Source organism: Lynx canadensis, chromosome A3 (assembly GCF_007474595.2).
Source record: "Lynx canadensis isolate LIC74 chromosome A3, mLynCan4.pri.v2, whole genome shotgun sequence".
Classification (NCBI taxonomy): Eukaryota; Metazoa; Chordata; class Mammalia; order Carnivora; family Felidae; genus Lynx; species Lynx canadensis.
Window position 1 is genome coordinate 75806849 of NC_044305.1, and position 17361 is coordinate 75824209.

The 17361-nt window shown below is 37.9% G+C and overlaps 1 protein-coding gene and 1 long non-coding RNA gene across 2 annotated transcripts in view; one reads left to right on the forward strand and one right to left on the reverse strand.

Moving 5' to 3' along the window:
• Positions 1 to 200: 200 nt before the first annotated feature.
• VRK2 (VRK serine/threonine kinase 2) overlaps positions 201 to 17361 on the forward strand; it is a 103842-nt gene continuing 86681 nt past the window's right edge. The window contains exons 1-2 of the mRNA XM_030310651.1: positions 201 to 349; positions 2105 to 2245. Coding sequence (XP_030166511.1) covers positions 2110 to 2245 — 136 coding nt within the window. The 5' untranslated portion in view covers positions 201 to 349; positions 2105 to 2109. The remainder of the gene's footprint in view (positions 350 to 2104; positions 2246 to 17361) is intronic.
• LOC115510604 lies at positions 6895 to 10639 on the reverse strand. Its single transcript, XR_003967776.1, has 2 exons — positions 10483 to 10639; positions 6895 to 9308 (listed from the first exon to the last, which is right to left on the reverse strand). It is a non-coding gene; the product is annotated as an uncharacterized LOC115510604 (long non-coding RNA).

Here is a 17361-nt window from a genome sequence, read left to right on the forward strand (position 1 = left end):
GGCCCGGAGCCAGAAGGCGCCGGGCTCGTCCCGCGCAGCCGGCCCAGGTGCGGGACGTTAGCCTGGGCCCTTCCGAGGGCCGGCTCCGGCCCGGCCCGCCTCCCCGCGGGATTGGTGGCCCGCGGCCCCGCCCGGCCCCAAAAGCAGGCGGGAGGGGCCGCGCGCGGCCTGGCGGCGGGGGAAGCCTGGGGCCGGGCGAGCGCTCTCTCTCTCCCGGTACTGGCGTCGGGCGGAGCGGTACTTCAGCGTCGGGCTCCCCGCCTGCCCTGCCGCCCCGCGGGCCGCGGAAGGAGCTGCTGTCGGAGCGAGCGCCGGGGCCTCTGGGCTCGGGCGGGTCCCTGCTGCCGCGGTTGGTTGCTCACTTTGCCCTAACTTGGAGCGAGAACCGGCGCCCCCTTCATCTCGCCTTTGCCCAGAGCTTGGGCCGGAGGAGCTAGACCCGGGAGGGGGTCGGGTTCGCTTTTCGGCGGTGCGGAGAGAGCCTGGGGGCAGGAAGGGAGTCTCCAGACGCCCGCGGGCTTCGCGGCGGTTCGGGGCCCGCCAAGGGCCCCGCCGAGGGTCTAGGCAGGCGGGTGGTGGGCCGCGCTGTGCCGGCGCCCCCCCGCCCCTTCCCCCCAGTCCTGGCGCGTGTTCAGGCCTCTGGGCACCGGTTTGTCCCCAGCAACTCGTGTTGAGCGCTTTTCATCGTAGCCCTGTAAGGAGCCCCGGAGCAGAGGGACACCCTTGTGGGGTCGGGGGTGGGGGTGGAACTGGCCTGGAGAGGAGGCCGCCGCTTGCTCGCTGTAACCGCGCCCAGGATGTGCATTTCACTGTCGCATTTCAGGTCTCAAGTTCTGATGCCACGGACTTCCCTCCCGCCCCCAAAATGTGTTTATCCTGTTTATACGTATTTAGAATTCAGGTCCGGCTGAAAAGTTGTTCTTTGAACACTTTAGGTTTTAACTCAGCAAACATGTATTGGACACCAGTATATATAAAGTATCGGTCAAGGGGAACCCCCACAAAGCTGCTTTAGGCATAGTTCACCATCTAAATTCCCCGCTTCCCTTGTGTTCCTGTAAGGAGGACAGGTGAATACTATCCTTAAAGGTTTCTCCTGTGTTCCTTGGCGCTGAGACCTTGATGCTAAGTAAAAGATAGCAGGGCATTGGATTAAAGTGAAGAAGGGAAACCTTATTAAAAGGAACAAACTTTCTCATTCAAAACATGGAAAGATTATACAACGAAAACTTTAACTTTCATTTCAAAGTACTCACCACTCTTCAAATTTTTTTTGGAAATACTTAGAGGATTGCAATTACCTTCACATTTAAATTAGTTTCTGGCAGATATGCTGTGGGTTTTTTATCTCCTTATGCAATTTTTTTCTTCCAACGAAAAATCTTTCATTGTGAAAATCACAAACCTGTGTACAAATGTAATTGATTAATCTCTAAGGCAGAGCAATTTTCACTTTGGTGAGGGTGGGGAAGACACAGGGTAGAGGGAAACAAGCTGAAAGTGTAGTGTGCCAGCAATGAAACTGCCCTGTGACTTTGTGCTCTGAGAAGTTATATGTCCATGAAAATTCTAGACTTATTTTACAAATATTTCCTGAGTACCTATTCTGTGTCCGTGATGTCACTTGCTGTGCTTGGTGATGATATATGTTGCTGTTGTCACTTTTTCCTAATCTGAAACTGTATTCTTTCCTAGTGACCCAAGACGTTGTCTTTCATACTTACATTCTTAAAGGAAGGAGTATTTACATGTATATGAAATTTATTTTCTGTTTGTCATTGGGAATTATAAACTCACGTCTTAAGGTATATTCTGCCCCATATAATAGACTTCCCTAAATGAATTTTGGAAATGTTAAGTGAAGTTCAACAGGTTTGTTTGTTTGCTTGTTTTTTAATGTCAGTACTTCTTAGATTTCAATATTGTATGTGAAATTCCGAATTGAATGTAGTATGTGGGCCTTCCCAAGTCCAGTTGACTTCAGAATCCTAATTCTGAGGAAACTGGGAAAGTGCCCCATAGAAGGTATTTTGAGAAATGAATTTTACCTGGACTTTTTGTTGTTTTTATTTTTAATTACTTATCTCAACCTTTCTGCCAACAGAAGTGATGCCTCCAAGAAGAAATGAGAAATACAGACTTCCTGTTCCACTTCCAGAAGGCACCATTCTGGATGATATGGAAGGAAAACAATGGGTGCTGGGCAAGATGATTGGCTCTGGAGGATTTGGATTGATATATTTAGGTAAAGTATAACTATAAGTTACCAAATATTCCTACATATGTGACTGGAACTGTGATTACTTACTGTTTTGAACATTGAAACTTTGAAATACAATAGAATTCATAAATATACCTTATTAGGTAAATGAGGATCATTAACATTTACTAGCATGTCTGGTTTAAGATACGGCTGACCCCACTACTTGCCATTCGTGTTCTGATAATCTTAGAAGTCCTTTCAGAGCATAATTACAAAGTCCACCAGGCAATTGTTAATGTTCTTTTTTGAGAGTGTGTTTTCCTGGAAATTTTGCATTTTGTAGCTCAGAAACCACAGCTGTATAAATCCAAACTGTGAATCTTAATCATTAATATTTAAGTAATACAGGGTTGTGGTCATTTCTTAACTAGGCTTCACTAGAGAATTGAGTCTTAATACCTCACGGCATCTGTTATGTGGAATCCATTAACTTCTGTCCCGTGCATCTAGATGGTACTTGTTATTTGCCATCCTTGATAAATGAGAAAATAGACCCTCAAATCTGTGTTTTTGTTCTTTGGTACAGATAAGGAATCCTAGTTGAGTATATCTTTACACTACATTTAAAAATTTTAAATTATGCTGAACTTAAAAGGATCATTCAGGGCTACCTTAAATTCTGTAGTTTAATGATCAGGACTATCCATTACATGACTGGATTTAATGAATAACATAAATATTAGTGATTAAAAAAAATTACTCTCAATCCTAAATGGATTGACTCATTACATCTGTTTTTATAGGAGTTTAAGAAACTGGTAAAAGACCTACACTGGGGAATCTTGGATTCCTTATTAAACATTTCAGACAGTAGGGAAGGAAAAACTTTTCCTCTACTCTCCTAGGTTCGAGAGCTGGGTTATGAAATAAACTGACAATAGGAGAAAAGGTATACAAATTTACTAATTTTTAATGTTATGTACATGAGGATATCACAGTAAAAAAGTGAATACCCCACAAAGCAGTGATATTTGAGAACTTATATAGTGTCTTTTTTTTTAATGTTTATTTTTTATTTTTGAGAGCTGAGACAGAGAGAGTGCACAAGTGGGGGGGGGGGACAGAGAGAGAGGGAAACACAGAATCTGAAGCAGCCTCCAGGCTTTGAGCTGTCAGCACAGAGCCCAACGGTGGGGCTCAGACCCACAAACCATGAGATTATGGCCTGAGCCAGAGTTTGACGCTTAACGGTCTGAGCCACCCAGGTGCCCTGAGAGCTTATATACTGTCTTAATAGGAGAAAGGGAAAGGGGATGGAGCTCACTTAAAGGAGAGTAAATGATTTTTAGGAAAGATGAATGGGCCCTTAGGAGAATAGATGGGGGATATGATAGTTTGTGACAAAGTTTGTCTGAGATTGGCATCAATTTCTAATCTCCTGTGGTAAGAGTCAGTCTTCTCTGGTTGATGAAACTTCCCTGGAGGGAATTTATAACAATTGAGTCTTTTTTGGAGGCTCAGTCTTTATGCAAATAAAGAGAATTCAGAGAAAGCCTCTCCCTGCATTTGCTCTTTTATCAGGTGCTGTTAGCCCAAAATAATCCTTCTGCCAAAGAGGCATATTTTAGGGTCACATATTTTGCTATCCTTCACAAACACATTTCGTGGATCATGATGGATAAAGCTCTTTTTCTGATAGAATTAAGATTATAATTTTGAACAAGTGAATGTTATTCAATAAAAAAAAAAAAAAAAAAACCCAAAACAAAAAACCCCTGCTTATTAATCATCTTAGTGCCTACTCTAGTTGGAAACATAAGACCAATACACAAAAATGCATGGGTTAGGGGCACCTGGGGGGCCCAGTTGGTTGAGTGTCAACTCTTGATTCGGCTCAGGTCATGATCCCAGGGTTTTAGGATCAAGCCCAGGTGGGGCTTTGCACTGAGCATGGAGACTGCTTAAGATTCTTTCTCCCTCTGCCCCTCTCCCCGACTCGTTCTCTCTCTCTTTCTCTCTCTCTTTCTCTCTAAAATACAAATAGATAAATAAATAAAGCATGGGTTAAATAGAGAACATTTTCCTCATTTAAAGGGTTTGAACTTTCTTGAAAAATGCTATGATTCTAAGTACTAGGTTGAGTGACATAGGCAGCTCTGTTAAATAGAAAGATAAGGCAAGCTGTTTAGGTAATTTAAAATTTTCTAAGAGCCACATTAAAAAAAAAGAAACAGGTGAAATTTATTTCAATGATATATATTATTTAATCCAGTATATCTAAAATGTTATTATTCCAACATGTTATCAAATTAAAGAAAATTATTTTTAGTTAAAGTCTTTAAAATCCAGGATGTATTGAGTCACATTTCAGGAGCTCAGTAGCTACATACAGCTAGTGGCTACCATATTGAATGGTACTGGTAAAGACCATCAGAGTATACTTAGAGTCAGCAGAGTAGAATTCCCTGTAGAAGTGTTGATTGAGACTTTGAATTAGCGAATTCTCTTGTATAGCAAAGAGCTAACTAAGATCTCTAATATAGTGTCTTGACTCAAAGTCAGAGAGAGGGAGTTGAATAAATTTCTGATGTCACTGAGCTATATAGCCCTGGATTCCATGGCTTATCAGTTATACTGTTAGCTTTCTGATATTTGGATTATTTGAGTAATTTCAAAGAAATACTTTGAAATACTATGATTGTAATGATCTTATTCCTTTTCTTTTTTTAATGTAAATATATACGTTAATATGTATTTAATTGTAAGTGCATTTTAAAAACTAAGTATACACATATACGCACATTCACTACTTGTGTGGTTCCTGTTGTGAAAAAGAAACTTGCTGTGTCACATGTTTTAGTTTTTCTCATTACCAAACTAATACTTGTTTTACAACAATTTTTAAGGTTTCATATGTTACGTAGTACCCTCTACTATCTGAATGTTAGAACCCAGATCCCGGGAACATTAGCAAGTGCACAGCACTGAGGAAGGACTTTGAAGAAATATGTAGCTATTTTGAGGAAGAGGCTCATACTTCAGAAAATATAACAGAGCTGTGTGTTCCCAATGTTGTCATTGTTCCATCAAAAGTGGTGCTTGTAAATGTAGGATCAGCTCTTTAATGAGATGCCATCAGCAATCACTTTGTTCAGGTTAGTTTGTACTGAATCATTTCAAAGCTGTCTAAGCAAATTCATATCAAATTGTATCATATTTTGCATTTTTCCATGTTTTTCATCATTTCCTGTATATAAATGAAGAAATTCAGATTTTCCTTAATAACACCTTTATGTCCAGCTACGTTCTTTTCAGGTAGTACTCCTTCCAGATACACTGTTTTGGCAGATGCTTCATCAGCATTTGTTGCCTAAGGCTGAGAAGAAACTAGCCGCTGTGTCTAACTCCTTGTGCGTGTACGGCTGTCCTCTAGCTTTGAGATCAATAGCCAAGGCCTTTCAGTAATTATCAACCTAGAGTAAAGGGGAAGGAGCAGAGAAGTTTGGTATTTACTCTTGACTTGGAGAAATACTGTGCCTGTAGCATTAATAGAAACAGTTATAAGAGGGAAAAGAAAAGTCTGAATTCAAGAACAAAGACAAGGTTCTTTGTGTATGAAAAGAGGAGGAGGAAAAGGAACAAAGAAAGCTGTTTTACGGAATGGGAAAAATTGCTATAATTTTAGTATCAAATACGTGAAAAAGTTTCTGAAAATCGAGGGAAGGAGAGAGAACTGAGAGTTTGAATTCTGATTTAATGCTAGGTGCAACACAACACCAAGCAAACTAAGGGAGAATTGCATAAGTAAAGGCATGGGTTTTGGTGTTAGGCAAATCTGGGTAGAATTCTGACCTGAATGAGTCATTTAGAAACTGAATGACTCCTCCTTAGTCACAAGACTTTCTTCCTATTCTGCATCGTTGAGATAATAGTAATTATGAGGATTAAATGGAGTAATGTTTTTAAAAACTTTGGAACTTGGTGAGCACTTAAATGTTTCTTATTTGTTTGTTTGTTTATTTATTTATTTAGAAACTCCCATCCTCAGTGATTAGCTGAATCTCAGGTTCAGTGTCTCGTACCACAGGGGATTGGGATGGTGACAGAGACATCCATTGGACTGATATTCCATTTATCTTGCCATGGATTATGATAGATTTAGCTACTGATGTGGTAAAACTAAGAATATAGAGAATGCCATTGGAAGACTGACGTTTTACTGACCTGAATATTTTTTACCCCTAAAATTTACAATAGTAGCCATGATGACATAGTAAAAAGTTCTCATTTAAGCTGTATCTCGTGTACCTCAGATATGGAGGATACTGGGTTTCAGAAATTAGGCCAACTATCCAGAAAAACAGAGTTATATGTAGTAAACTTAAGCCCAATTCCTTTGAAGGCTTATATGAGTAAAAATAGCAATGGTTTATCTGTAGAAGTTTTAGTTTTTTTGAAGTTGGGCATAGTGATGACCATTTAGCATCTTGGGAATACCAAGCACAGAATAGATGTTCAACAGGTATTTTCCTAAGAGAATGAGGCTGAGGTTGGGATACGCAACCTACACAAGCCAGTCTTCTTTATTCTGTTCCATAATTACAGATATCACCCTTAATTCCAGTCTATAATCTGACAGAAGTACTCTTAGTCACAAGAAAAGCTGAGACAAGTTGATTATCACAACATCATCTAGCAGAATCTATGTATGTTTTATTGAAAAATCAAAAGCATTATGTTTTAGGAAGAAGAACACATTATTATAACTAAAATTAAACTCTGGTGAAGCCTTAAGATTGAATCACTTGTCCATGAATAAATGTGTAGATTTCATCTAAGTGATGGTCGTACCTTTTTTAGGACATGCTTTCAGATTAGCTCTACTTTGCTTTAGAAACATAGAAGAAATGTTTTTTCAGGGGAATGAGGAAGAGGGTAGCCTAAGTAGGATTCTTAGAAATTATCAAAGCTTACCTCACTTACTGATAAGGAAACAGACTTCTATTTTTGAAGGAATAGAAAAGATGATTTATGCATGTGTCCTTTTTACTTACTTTACTTTTTTTGTCCACGGTAATGGGTTAATTTTTAAGGTATATAGAATAACGTTCAGAAGAGCCAATGATAATTCTGGCAACAGAGTGGCATTATTGGAACACATATGGCTTCATTATGTATTGCTGTATTAAATGCCATTTTGGCAGTGTCTTATAGAGAAGGCTTTGGAGTAAGCAGTTACTCTTATCTGACACAATGCAACATTATAGTGCCACTGTGACTGTAACTAGGAAATTTTGAAAATGATACTGTGGGAGTGAGAAGAAGGAAATAAACATGAAATCGGGAAAACTGGTACTAGAAACTAGTATATATGGTAAATTAGTTCCCAGATGAAGGTGTGGAGAGAGAGACAAGAGGAAGGGATCACTTGGGATTCTGTGAATTTAATGCACTTGTTAGACCTATACACCAGAAATAAAAGTCTGTAGAAGATATATTTTAATTTTGTGTTTGTTGTCCATAGGCTATTAATTTTGAGTTTTTATAGAAAGAGGAGTGTTCGTGTACCTATCAGCTTAAGAAATCTAAGTATTTACAGAAGTTTGGGTTCTTTGTATAAAACGGGAGAGTTCTTCTAAGGCTTAGCCTTTGCTTGTCTTTTTCATTTTGTTGAGTGTCTGATCTTCTTTTTAACATATATTATGGTTCTTCATTTTCAACATTTTTACTGTCAAATTTTTTTTGCCTTCAGGGAAGATTTACAAACTACTCCATTCTTCATTGATTTATATATTATGTTTCTTCCACTGCACCTGTTACTGTCTTGTAACTGTTTACAGTGGTCAAGGTTTTAAAATTTGAAACCTATTGCTATAGGGAAATTTCTTCTTCATGAAATGAGCTCACCTCTATTGCCACACAATAAAAGAATTCTCAGCTTTTGAGAGCTTCTGGCTTCCTTATGAAATATGGATAAACTTTGCTTCTGAAGTGTTTTGTTTTGTTTTTTTTTTTTCTTTTTCCTTTCGATATGGAAGAAGAGGAATAAAGAGTAGGTATGGTCTTTCTTTTCAGACACAGGAATATCCATGTTTATGAAATAAAGGAGAGGAAAATTAAACTCTGAAGCTCTAAATATGAGAATTCACTTGAAAATAGTTTTTTGGAGGATGAAAACTTGTCCACCATTCACATTTAATGGTACAGAGGGGTTTATGGATCTTATACTGCTCACATACTTGGTTTTGCAATTAGTGCTTCTTCAGAATGTTTGTCCCTTAAAAGTCCAATGCGTGGACTTTATACACTATACCGTATTCTACACGGAAGAGTATTGTAGGAGAAAAGGCAGAAAACTCAGTAAGTATGTCAAGACAATTGTTGAATGCTTCCACCGTTCCTTTTAAAAGGATGAACTTCAGTCAGGTAGACTTTTCTTTAACGTCTCCAATCAAGTAATACTTGAGGAAAATGATTCTGTGGAAAGACATCCATTGAAGGCCAGAAACATCTACAGATGCAGTGTGATCCCAAGCAATGAAGCATGTGGCCCTTCATTGGCATTATATGATAACAGGAGGATCTTCTGGCAGAAGAGCTGACTTTTGCTGCGTTCTGCATGCTGCCCCTCCAAACCCATCTTTGATTGGCACCTATGCCCTATTGAAACTGGCATCACACCTTCTGAATGGGCCCGGTGCCAGGCTAGCAGATGGGTATGGGCAAAAGCATGCCAGAAACCCAGTATGTGCATCAAGTTTAAGTATTAGGGGCCCAAACTCTCATCCAGGGATATAAAAACTGCAGTCTGTTGAGAGCTTTTTGTGCTTAAGGTTAAAGGACATGCCATTTCTACTCCAGCTTAGAGGTTGATTAATTTTGAAAGTCAAACAGGAGCTCCTGTGGCTGTGTCAGGCAAAATTCTATCTTTGGTGAATGAGAATTACTACTTCATGTAGGGAAGAGAAAGTATTGTAATGAAGTTTCCAATGAGAGTTACTCTCCTGCAAGTGCCTCCAGCACTTAAGCAGCATGCATTCAGTGGAGATGAATATTTCCATTCTCCAGCAGAGCCAGGTGCAATCAAAGCCAGATCTTCAACCTGCTGCAGTAAAGAACCCTACATTTAGAAAGGGCAGGCAAAGTTTGGAAGAACTCCTTGGTGGCAGCTCTCACCGTGAGCTGATGGAGCTTCACGAAAGCGTATAAAGGAGATGAAGGAAAAACTCCACAAACAAAAACCCTTCAGGATACTTCACCCTCCACACCGAAAGAAAAAGTTTAGTCCTTTATCCTCAATGCAGGAATTGTTCTGAATTTTATATCAATAAAAACTTAGTTTACCAAAATGTTAGAATCAACTTAATGCATAAGTAACAAAGTTTTCTATTCTAACATTTATTTCATTGCATGTCTATCATGTATATAAACTTCACTTCTTGAATAATGGATTTTGCATAAAATTGAGTTCTAAATATCATATTCCTTATGATCGTCTCACACCAACTACAGAACTGGGCAGAAAAAAGGGGAGGGCATCATTCCTTATGACCACTTTAATCGTATCCCTCTAAATGCTCTTAAATTTACAGGAATGCCTATAAGGCCAGCTGTGGCCAAGAGAAGCTTTTCCTAATCGCCTTATAGCCATTGCTTTTTCTTTTCCACTGTGTAAACTTTATCTATGGAACAGATTCCATGAGACCGTTGTGAATACTTCAACGTATTCAAAACATATAACTGCCACAAATTAAACTACTAAAACTAAAGCTGGTGCATTGTAACTGCCAAGTAAAGCTGGCACGTCCCTCTGTCAGACTGCGGGAGAGTATGCCATACAGCCCTCAGAAAACACAATTCATCCAGAAGCACTCTTGTCACTTGCTCTGATATTAAAACAGAGAAAGTGACATTAATTAAAGAAGTGACATGAGCCAACAAAGGCAATGAAATTCTAAGCTTTGGCTCATGTGCAGACCTTATTCCAACTTACTCTGCTTAGGTATTGTGGCCATTTCTGGAGTCATGTGGCCACTTTCCCCCCTTCCTCCTCTCACCTCCCTGTTCTGGAACATTGTTTTCAGGCAACTAAAATTTTATCTCCAAGGTTGGACCAGCCAATTGGTGCGCTGGTAGTTGGTGCAAGGTTTCCCCAAAGAGTAGTGTGATGGCATGTGATGCCTTGACTGCACTCTGTAAGTGCATGAGAAGAACAGCTAGAGGCAGAGGAGAGCTGGTCTAACAGAAAGGCAAGCAACAGCTCACACAGAGCAGAGTACCTCGATTTGGTGGACCGGCAGCTAGGGGAGTCTGTCGTAGCTTGGGTCGTGAAAACCAATGGCGGCCGGTGGCCCTTAGCGAAAATCCGAACGAACATGAGGAAGAGGCAAGCGAGCAGGGGAGCACCCACAACTCTCCCGTCTTTGTTTCCATGGTGTGTTCTTTCAGTGTTTATCTCGTGTCTTCCTACGATGACTATGCGTGTACTCTTTCATTCACCTCCCCCACAATGCTACATCAGAAACTCCTTGCGGGCATTCTCTCAGGGTGCTTAAGCAAGGCCTTGCCTATGACAGACAGTGTTTCAAAAACGATAGGCTAGATGAACTCCAGAGCTAGTCTGTTACGGAAAAATAATTTTCCCAACTGCTAGGTTATCTGAGATGAAATTTTATGCTCTGTGTACTGTATCGTGTGTGTGTGTGTGTGTGTGTGTGTGTGTGTGTATGGCTCTGTACTTTTAGGGATGTTATTCTGTGTATTCTAGGGGAGACAAGTATCTGTTCATTTTCTTTTCAAGTATATTTTTAAACTATAAGAAACTATGTACTTCATAGATCTTAGGATTTATTGGGAAAAGTCTACTTTGCTAATGCATTGTGCAGGGAGTTAAAAAAAAAAAAACTGGACACTGCATTAAGCCTAAACAGTTTTGTATCTAGCAGAAAACAATTATGCGTAGCACTTGATTGAATTCATCCAGGAGTACCTAATAGCAGACCTAACAGCAAGTATAAACTTTTGTGGAGGGAATGCATGGATGTTGTTTGTTGTTAAATGGATTGATTTGTAGGCATGTAACATGCATAAGAAATCTGCTTTTCAAAGAATATAAACACAACTTTAACAGAAAATAAATTATTGGAATTTCTTTTAACTCAAGTGAATGAAAGGTTTGATTAAGAGTTTTGTACATAGTCAGAAGCTTTTGTTATGGTTTCTGGGCATTGGGAGTTTTATATTTGAGCTCAGGAATTTTCTGTCTGTGTAATTAGTCATGAGGTTTAATGTACATTTTTCATATCAGGCAGACAATGGCTTCAAAGAGACAGCAATGCTGCAAAGGAGCAAGAAAAGAAGGCCAAAGTTGACACACACAGAGGCAAAACAGTGTAAGAAAAATCAACACGTTTTGCAAAATCAATCATTGAAAATGTGTCAGTGTTCAGGAGACTGTCTTTAATTTGCAATCCAAGTGAAAAAGAGTATTTAAATATGAGAGGCAGTATTATTGAGCCCAGCATGCCTGCTACCACTTGTTTGACTAGCTCAGAATAGAACACTGAGAGGCAAGGGCTCAAAGTTAAATGAACATTTATACATTTTAAAATCAAATGAAGGATTCAGACTATATTCATGAATTAATTTTTTTTTTTTCAGAACCCTAAATTTAATCAGCTGGAATTACTTTTAAAGTGTCATCCTATTTAACTTTTGGGAATGATGAATTTGCCTTTTAATAGGGATGCCGTATTTTATCATGAAGATGAAACAAACTGTCTTTTGTTAATTATTCCCCAGAGACACTGGCCATTTTTCTCATCTAGGCTCAACATGGAGTAACAGCAGCTTTCCCCCAAATTTATTTCAAGAAAGAGCAATTGGAAGCTACAACATGTATGGAAAAGAGGCTCATGGAGAGCATAGCTTCCATTGTATATGTTCTGAGTGCCACCTGATGAAATTCTTAGAGGTGATGCTCCCAAAGCCTCACCCAGGAGGCCATGAACACAGAACACAGAAAAGCAGAAAAGAATGAAAGAGCGAATCTACACTAAAGAGTAGCAGATGAGTCATACGTGTCCGCGGCATCCAGTAACTGCTACAGATAGTTGTTGAAATCTTTGTTAGGAAATCATTATCAACATCAACTTCTACTAAAATCTTCCACTTAAGTGCGTGCCTAGCTCTGTGTTGAATGCTTTACGTGCATTATTTCATTTCGTTCTCTCAATAAACTAATAAGGAAGATGTGGAGGCTTAGGACGGTGAAGGAATTTGCTTGTGTGCTGCAGTTTGTATAATTGTCCCAATCTACAGTTGAACTCAGGTCTCTTGGCTCTACTGATTGATGTCCTTTGTCAAAGAACACTTTGAATTTAACGCTAGCCAGGGAAGATAGTTGCAAATGACATGCTCGTGACATGCTCATTTCTAAAATAACTGTGAAATATCTAATTGATAGTATTGGCAGCTCATTTAAGAAATCTGTTAGTGATAATGCTGATAACAGTGTCATTTTCCTTCAGATTGAGAACCTGGTGTGTCAAGCATCAGTGATATGTTTTTAATATTAAGTTCACAAAATCTGTGGAGGAACATCTGATATTTATAGTAAATCTAATGCTAAGAACTGGAGAAATGCATTAAAAAAGTACTATACTTGGGTCAAACAATATTTTTATGAAGAAAAAAAGTGAGAGCAGTCAACCAATAGCACATACAAACTGGTAAGAAAGAGTTGGTGGATTTTTTGCTTTTTGAAAAATGAATAATTTTATGCAGTTGTTTTGATTCTAAACAGCAGCAGGAAGATCAAAAGAAGCCTCTTTAAAACCCTATGATACAATTTGAATAGGCATCCTGTAAAAACAGATAATTTAGCAAATACTGGATTGTTCTTGACCATGTCTTTTTATTCATTGGGTAGTAAAGATACACTAATATTTAGAAAACTAGGTCTTTTGAGAGTAAAACAAAACAAAAAATACTTAGATTAGTAGAATCTTGATAAAGAGTATATTGTCATACAGAATTTGTTCAAGTACCCAAATACTTAATCTTTAATAGAAGTATAATTTGTGCAAGATTATTCAGTACCTTCAAGATATTTTTACATAATAGTAGTAATTTATTACAAATTTATAAATGATTTTATGAAAAAAATTGTAACATTTCATGCAGAGGCAAATGCTTAGGTGTTTTTAGTGGAGAAGAGATATTTAATAGGTATTGCAATGCTAGTTTTTGTGCTAGGTTACTTTTTTCTTTGGAGTATATACATAGCAAGGGAAAGAATGAACAAAATATAATATTACATTAGAATATTTGTTTTTGAGCACTTATAGTGATATAGGATTATTAATTTCAATTTCTGGAAAGTGTGAAGAAAAGCTATCCATTATACTTGATCTTGTTTCTATTAAAAGATCATGTGTTCCAATTCTAGCATAGATCTCCAGTGTCAAATGTGAGTATTACAGTTGAGAGTGGATATTATGTACACTTTCTTACAAAGTGTTAGGAAGATGTCAGAGAAGAAATAGTAAGACCCATTAAAAAACATCCCCAAACAATACATGTCAAGATAAGTGAGAAAAAAGCAAAAGAAAGCTGCATATCTAACGAGCAAATATTGCCATGTGATGAAAAAGAGAAGAAAAAAATTGTATAGACTCTATAGTATCAGAATTTCTACTCCAGCAAAAAACTTTTGAACAAGTGTAACTGTTCTGAAATTTAGTGTAATGTAAATTGAATGAATTATGGAATCATTGTAAAAATAGAGGTTTTTATTGGAAGAAGGACATTTAAGTTCTTTCTGACCCCGAAAATCTGTGAGATCCAAAAAGATGGTAAGAGATACTGAAACATAGAGGTTTTATGGAAAGAATTGATACAACTGAGCAAAAATTAGTTGTACTATTAATGAACGAGCAAAGCAAATCTGTGTCAGAGAACAGTGACCTAAAAGAGATCATCAAGAAGAAAAAAATAATAGTTCTCTTACCTGTGTGTGTAATATATCTTTGAATAATAAGAATATCACACAAGAAGGTAAAGACCTTTTCAAAATAGAGACCATTATTAAAGAGAAAGATTTCCCTTTGAAACCTAATTTCAGCATGAATTTTAGAAAGTGTTTTAAAAAGTGAGGGCGAGGTTAAAGCTGTTACATAGTAGGTTTTTAAACAAAATACACAATTTACAATACCATTTTAGGAAATGAGGTCAAGAACTATATTAGCCCTTAATTCATAGGCTGAAAATACAAAGACTTCATGATAGCTAAAAGAAATATGACTATCATTCCAGTATACTATCCAGCCAAATTAAATGTCTCTTAAGAGATAGTAGGGAACATTTGAGGTCTTAGGAAATCTGAAATCATTTTATAACAGATTACCACAAAGATAAAGGACACTTGAAAATACATAATTGAAAGAGACTTATAAGAGATAAATGAATTAAAAACTTAAGAGAAGATTTGATGATAACAATGTACAACCAGTTCAGTAAAAATCATTATGAACATAGAATTTTGTATTGCAATCCATATTCTAAGGTAGATTATAAACCATGGTTAGGAATTATAGAGTTGAAAGTTAAAGAAAGTTAAATTATATGTTAATCCTTCAAGCAAGCTTAAAATGTACTTAGTTAATAATGATGAAAATATCTGAATTAGAATGTAGCAGTGTTGGGTGTTTGAGAAACAGGTAAATGGATTGAAAAGTAGCCTATTATAAAATGAAGTTAAATATGAAGTATGTATCACTACCGCTAAGGAATGGGCAAAGAAGCACAAAGAAGAATAACAATAATATAAATTTACTGAGTGTTGGATCGTAATACAATTGCCAGTTATTATATTTGATAAAAATAGTCTGAAATCCTTTGTGGAGTATCATTGACAAAAATCCCTTATCAGTTGTCAAAAGAGAAGTACTTAAAACAATGAAAAGATCAAGGTTTTCCATGCGCATGTAAATAAAGAGTAAAATAAAGCAGGGTTTTTTGTTGTTGTTATATTTTACATTCTATAGTAAAACCATTAAAAGAGCTAAACAAAGACATTACAGAATGGCAGAAATTTAATAAAGCCAAGTGAAAATGTAATGATAGAATGTAATATGACCAGAATGCTACTGTTGATTTTTATGCTTAAAGAAAAGAAAATCTAGCAGATGCTTAATAAGAAATTATTACAAATGTAGTTACGACTGGAGGTGTTATAAGCAAACTCAGAACGGGACAAATCTGTTACCAATAGGTCTTCACAGTTTTCTAATGGAACCTGGCATACAGGTGAAATGGGTAGGGGCTCTGGTCCCTCCACTCATGTTTCAACTTGCGCATTTTCACTTTGATCTTCCACATATCAAGCTTTGTTTTTATTTAAAGCAATTTTTTTAATGTTTATTTATTTTTGAGAGCCAGAGAGAGAGAGAGACAGACAGACAGACAGACAGAACATGACTGGGGGAGGGGCAGAAACAGCCAGAGACCCAGAATCTGAAGCAGGCTCTAGTCTCTGGGCTGTCAGCACATGGCCCAATGTAGGGCTCAAATTCACGAATCATGAGATCATGACCTGAGCCGGAGTTGGACGCTTGACCAACTGAGCCATCCAGGCGCCCCCTGTGTATCGAGCTTTTGAGGAACATTCTATCACTAAAAGAGTTTGAAGATAACTGTGCTATAACATTTAATAAGCTACAAAGTTGAATATACAATCAATAATTTTTATTTGGAGGGGATTTAACACCTTTAGAGAGAATATGCTTTTGTTTACCAACTGTACAGGAACTCATTTTAAAAATTAAGTATGTGGTGATTTAGTAAATATTAAAAAAAAAACGATTTGGGGGCACCTGGGTGGCTCAGTCGGTTGAGTTTCCAACTCAGGTCGTGATCTCATGGTTCATGAGTTCAAGTCCCATATTGAGCTCACTGTTGCCACTTGTCAGCGCAGAGCTTGCTTCGGATCTTCTGTCTCCCTCTCTCTCTGCCCCTTCTCTGCTTTTGTTCTCTTTATTCTCTCAAAAAAAGAAAACAAACAAATAAAAAGGAAAAAAAAACCCAAAAAACCCCAGAATTTTTATATGTTATAGTCTTGGAATTCACTGCTGGAAGTAAATACTAAGATCAACTTGCTTGTTCTGTTTTTGTCTTTAGCCCTAACATTCTGTCTCCAGTTTCTACATATTCCAATTGTGTTTATTTGAAGCCACCTTCCCCTTGAGGCCTACTATTGCTATCCTTTCTGCATTTTCTGCCAAAGTTATACATTGTATATTTGTTTCAAAATTATTTTGCCTTTTTATCATTAAGCATATTTTACTTTATATTACAATTGTATATTATATCTTTTTAAAATTTTTTTAAGTGTATTAGAGAACAAGTGCATGTGCATGCATGAGTTGGGGGTGGTGCAGAGAGAGAGGGCGAGAAAGAATCCCAAGCAGGCTCCATGCTATCAGCACAGAGCCTGATGTGGGGCTCGAACCCATGAACTGTGAGATCGTGACCTGAGCTGAAATCAAGAGTTGGACACTTAACCAACTGAGCCACCCAGGCACCCCTATATTTTATCTTTTTGTTAATATTATTTTTAAATTCACATAGAGAAAAATTGACTTTTTGTCTGTGTGTATCTCTGTGGATTTTATCATACCACAACAGTTAGGGTATGAAAGAGATTCATCATCCCTAAAATCTTCCTCATACTATCGCTGTGTAGTTACACCCTTTCCTTAGTTCTAGGTGGTGGCAACCACTGATTTGTTCTCTGTCACTACAATTTTGTCTTTTTTTTTTTAATTTTTTTTTTAACGTTTATTTATTTTTGAGACAGGGAGAGATAGCATGAACAGGGGAGGGTCAGAGAGAGAGGGAGACACAGAATCTGAAACAGGCTCCAGGCTCTGAGCTGTCAGCACAGAGCCTGACGCGGGGCTCGAACTGACGGACTGCGAGATCATGACCTGAGCCGAAGTTGGATGCTTAACCGACTGAGCCACCCAGGCGCCCCCAATTTTGTCTTTTTAAGAATGTACAGAATTCCTATCCGTGGGATCATACAGCATGTACCTTTTGAGACTGGATTTGTTTCACGTAGCATAGTACCTTCAAAGTTCATCCAAGTTGTACATAGC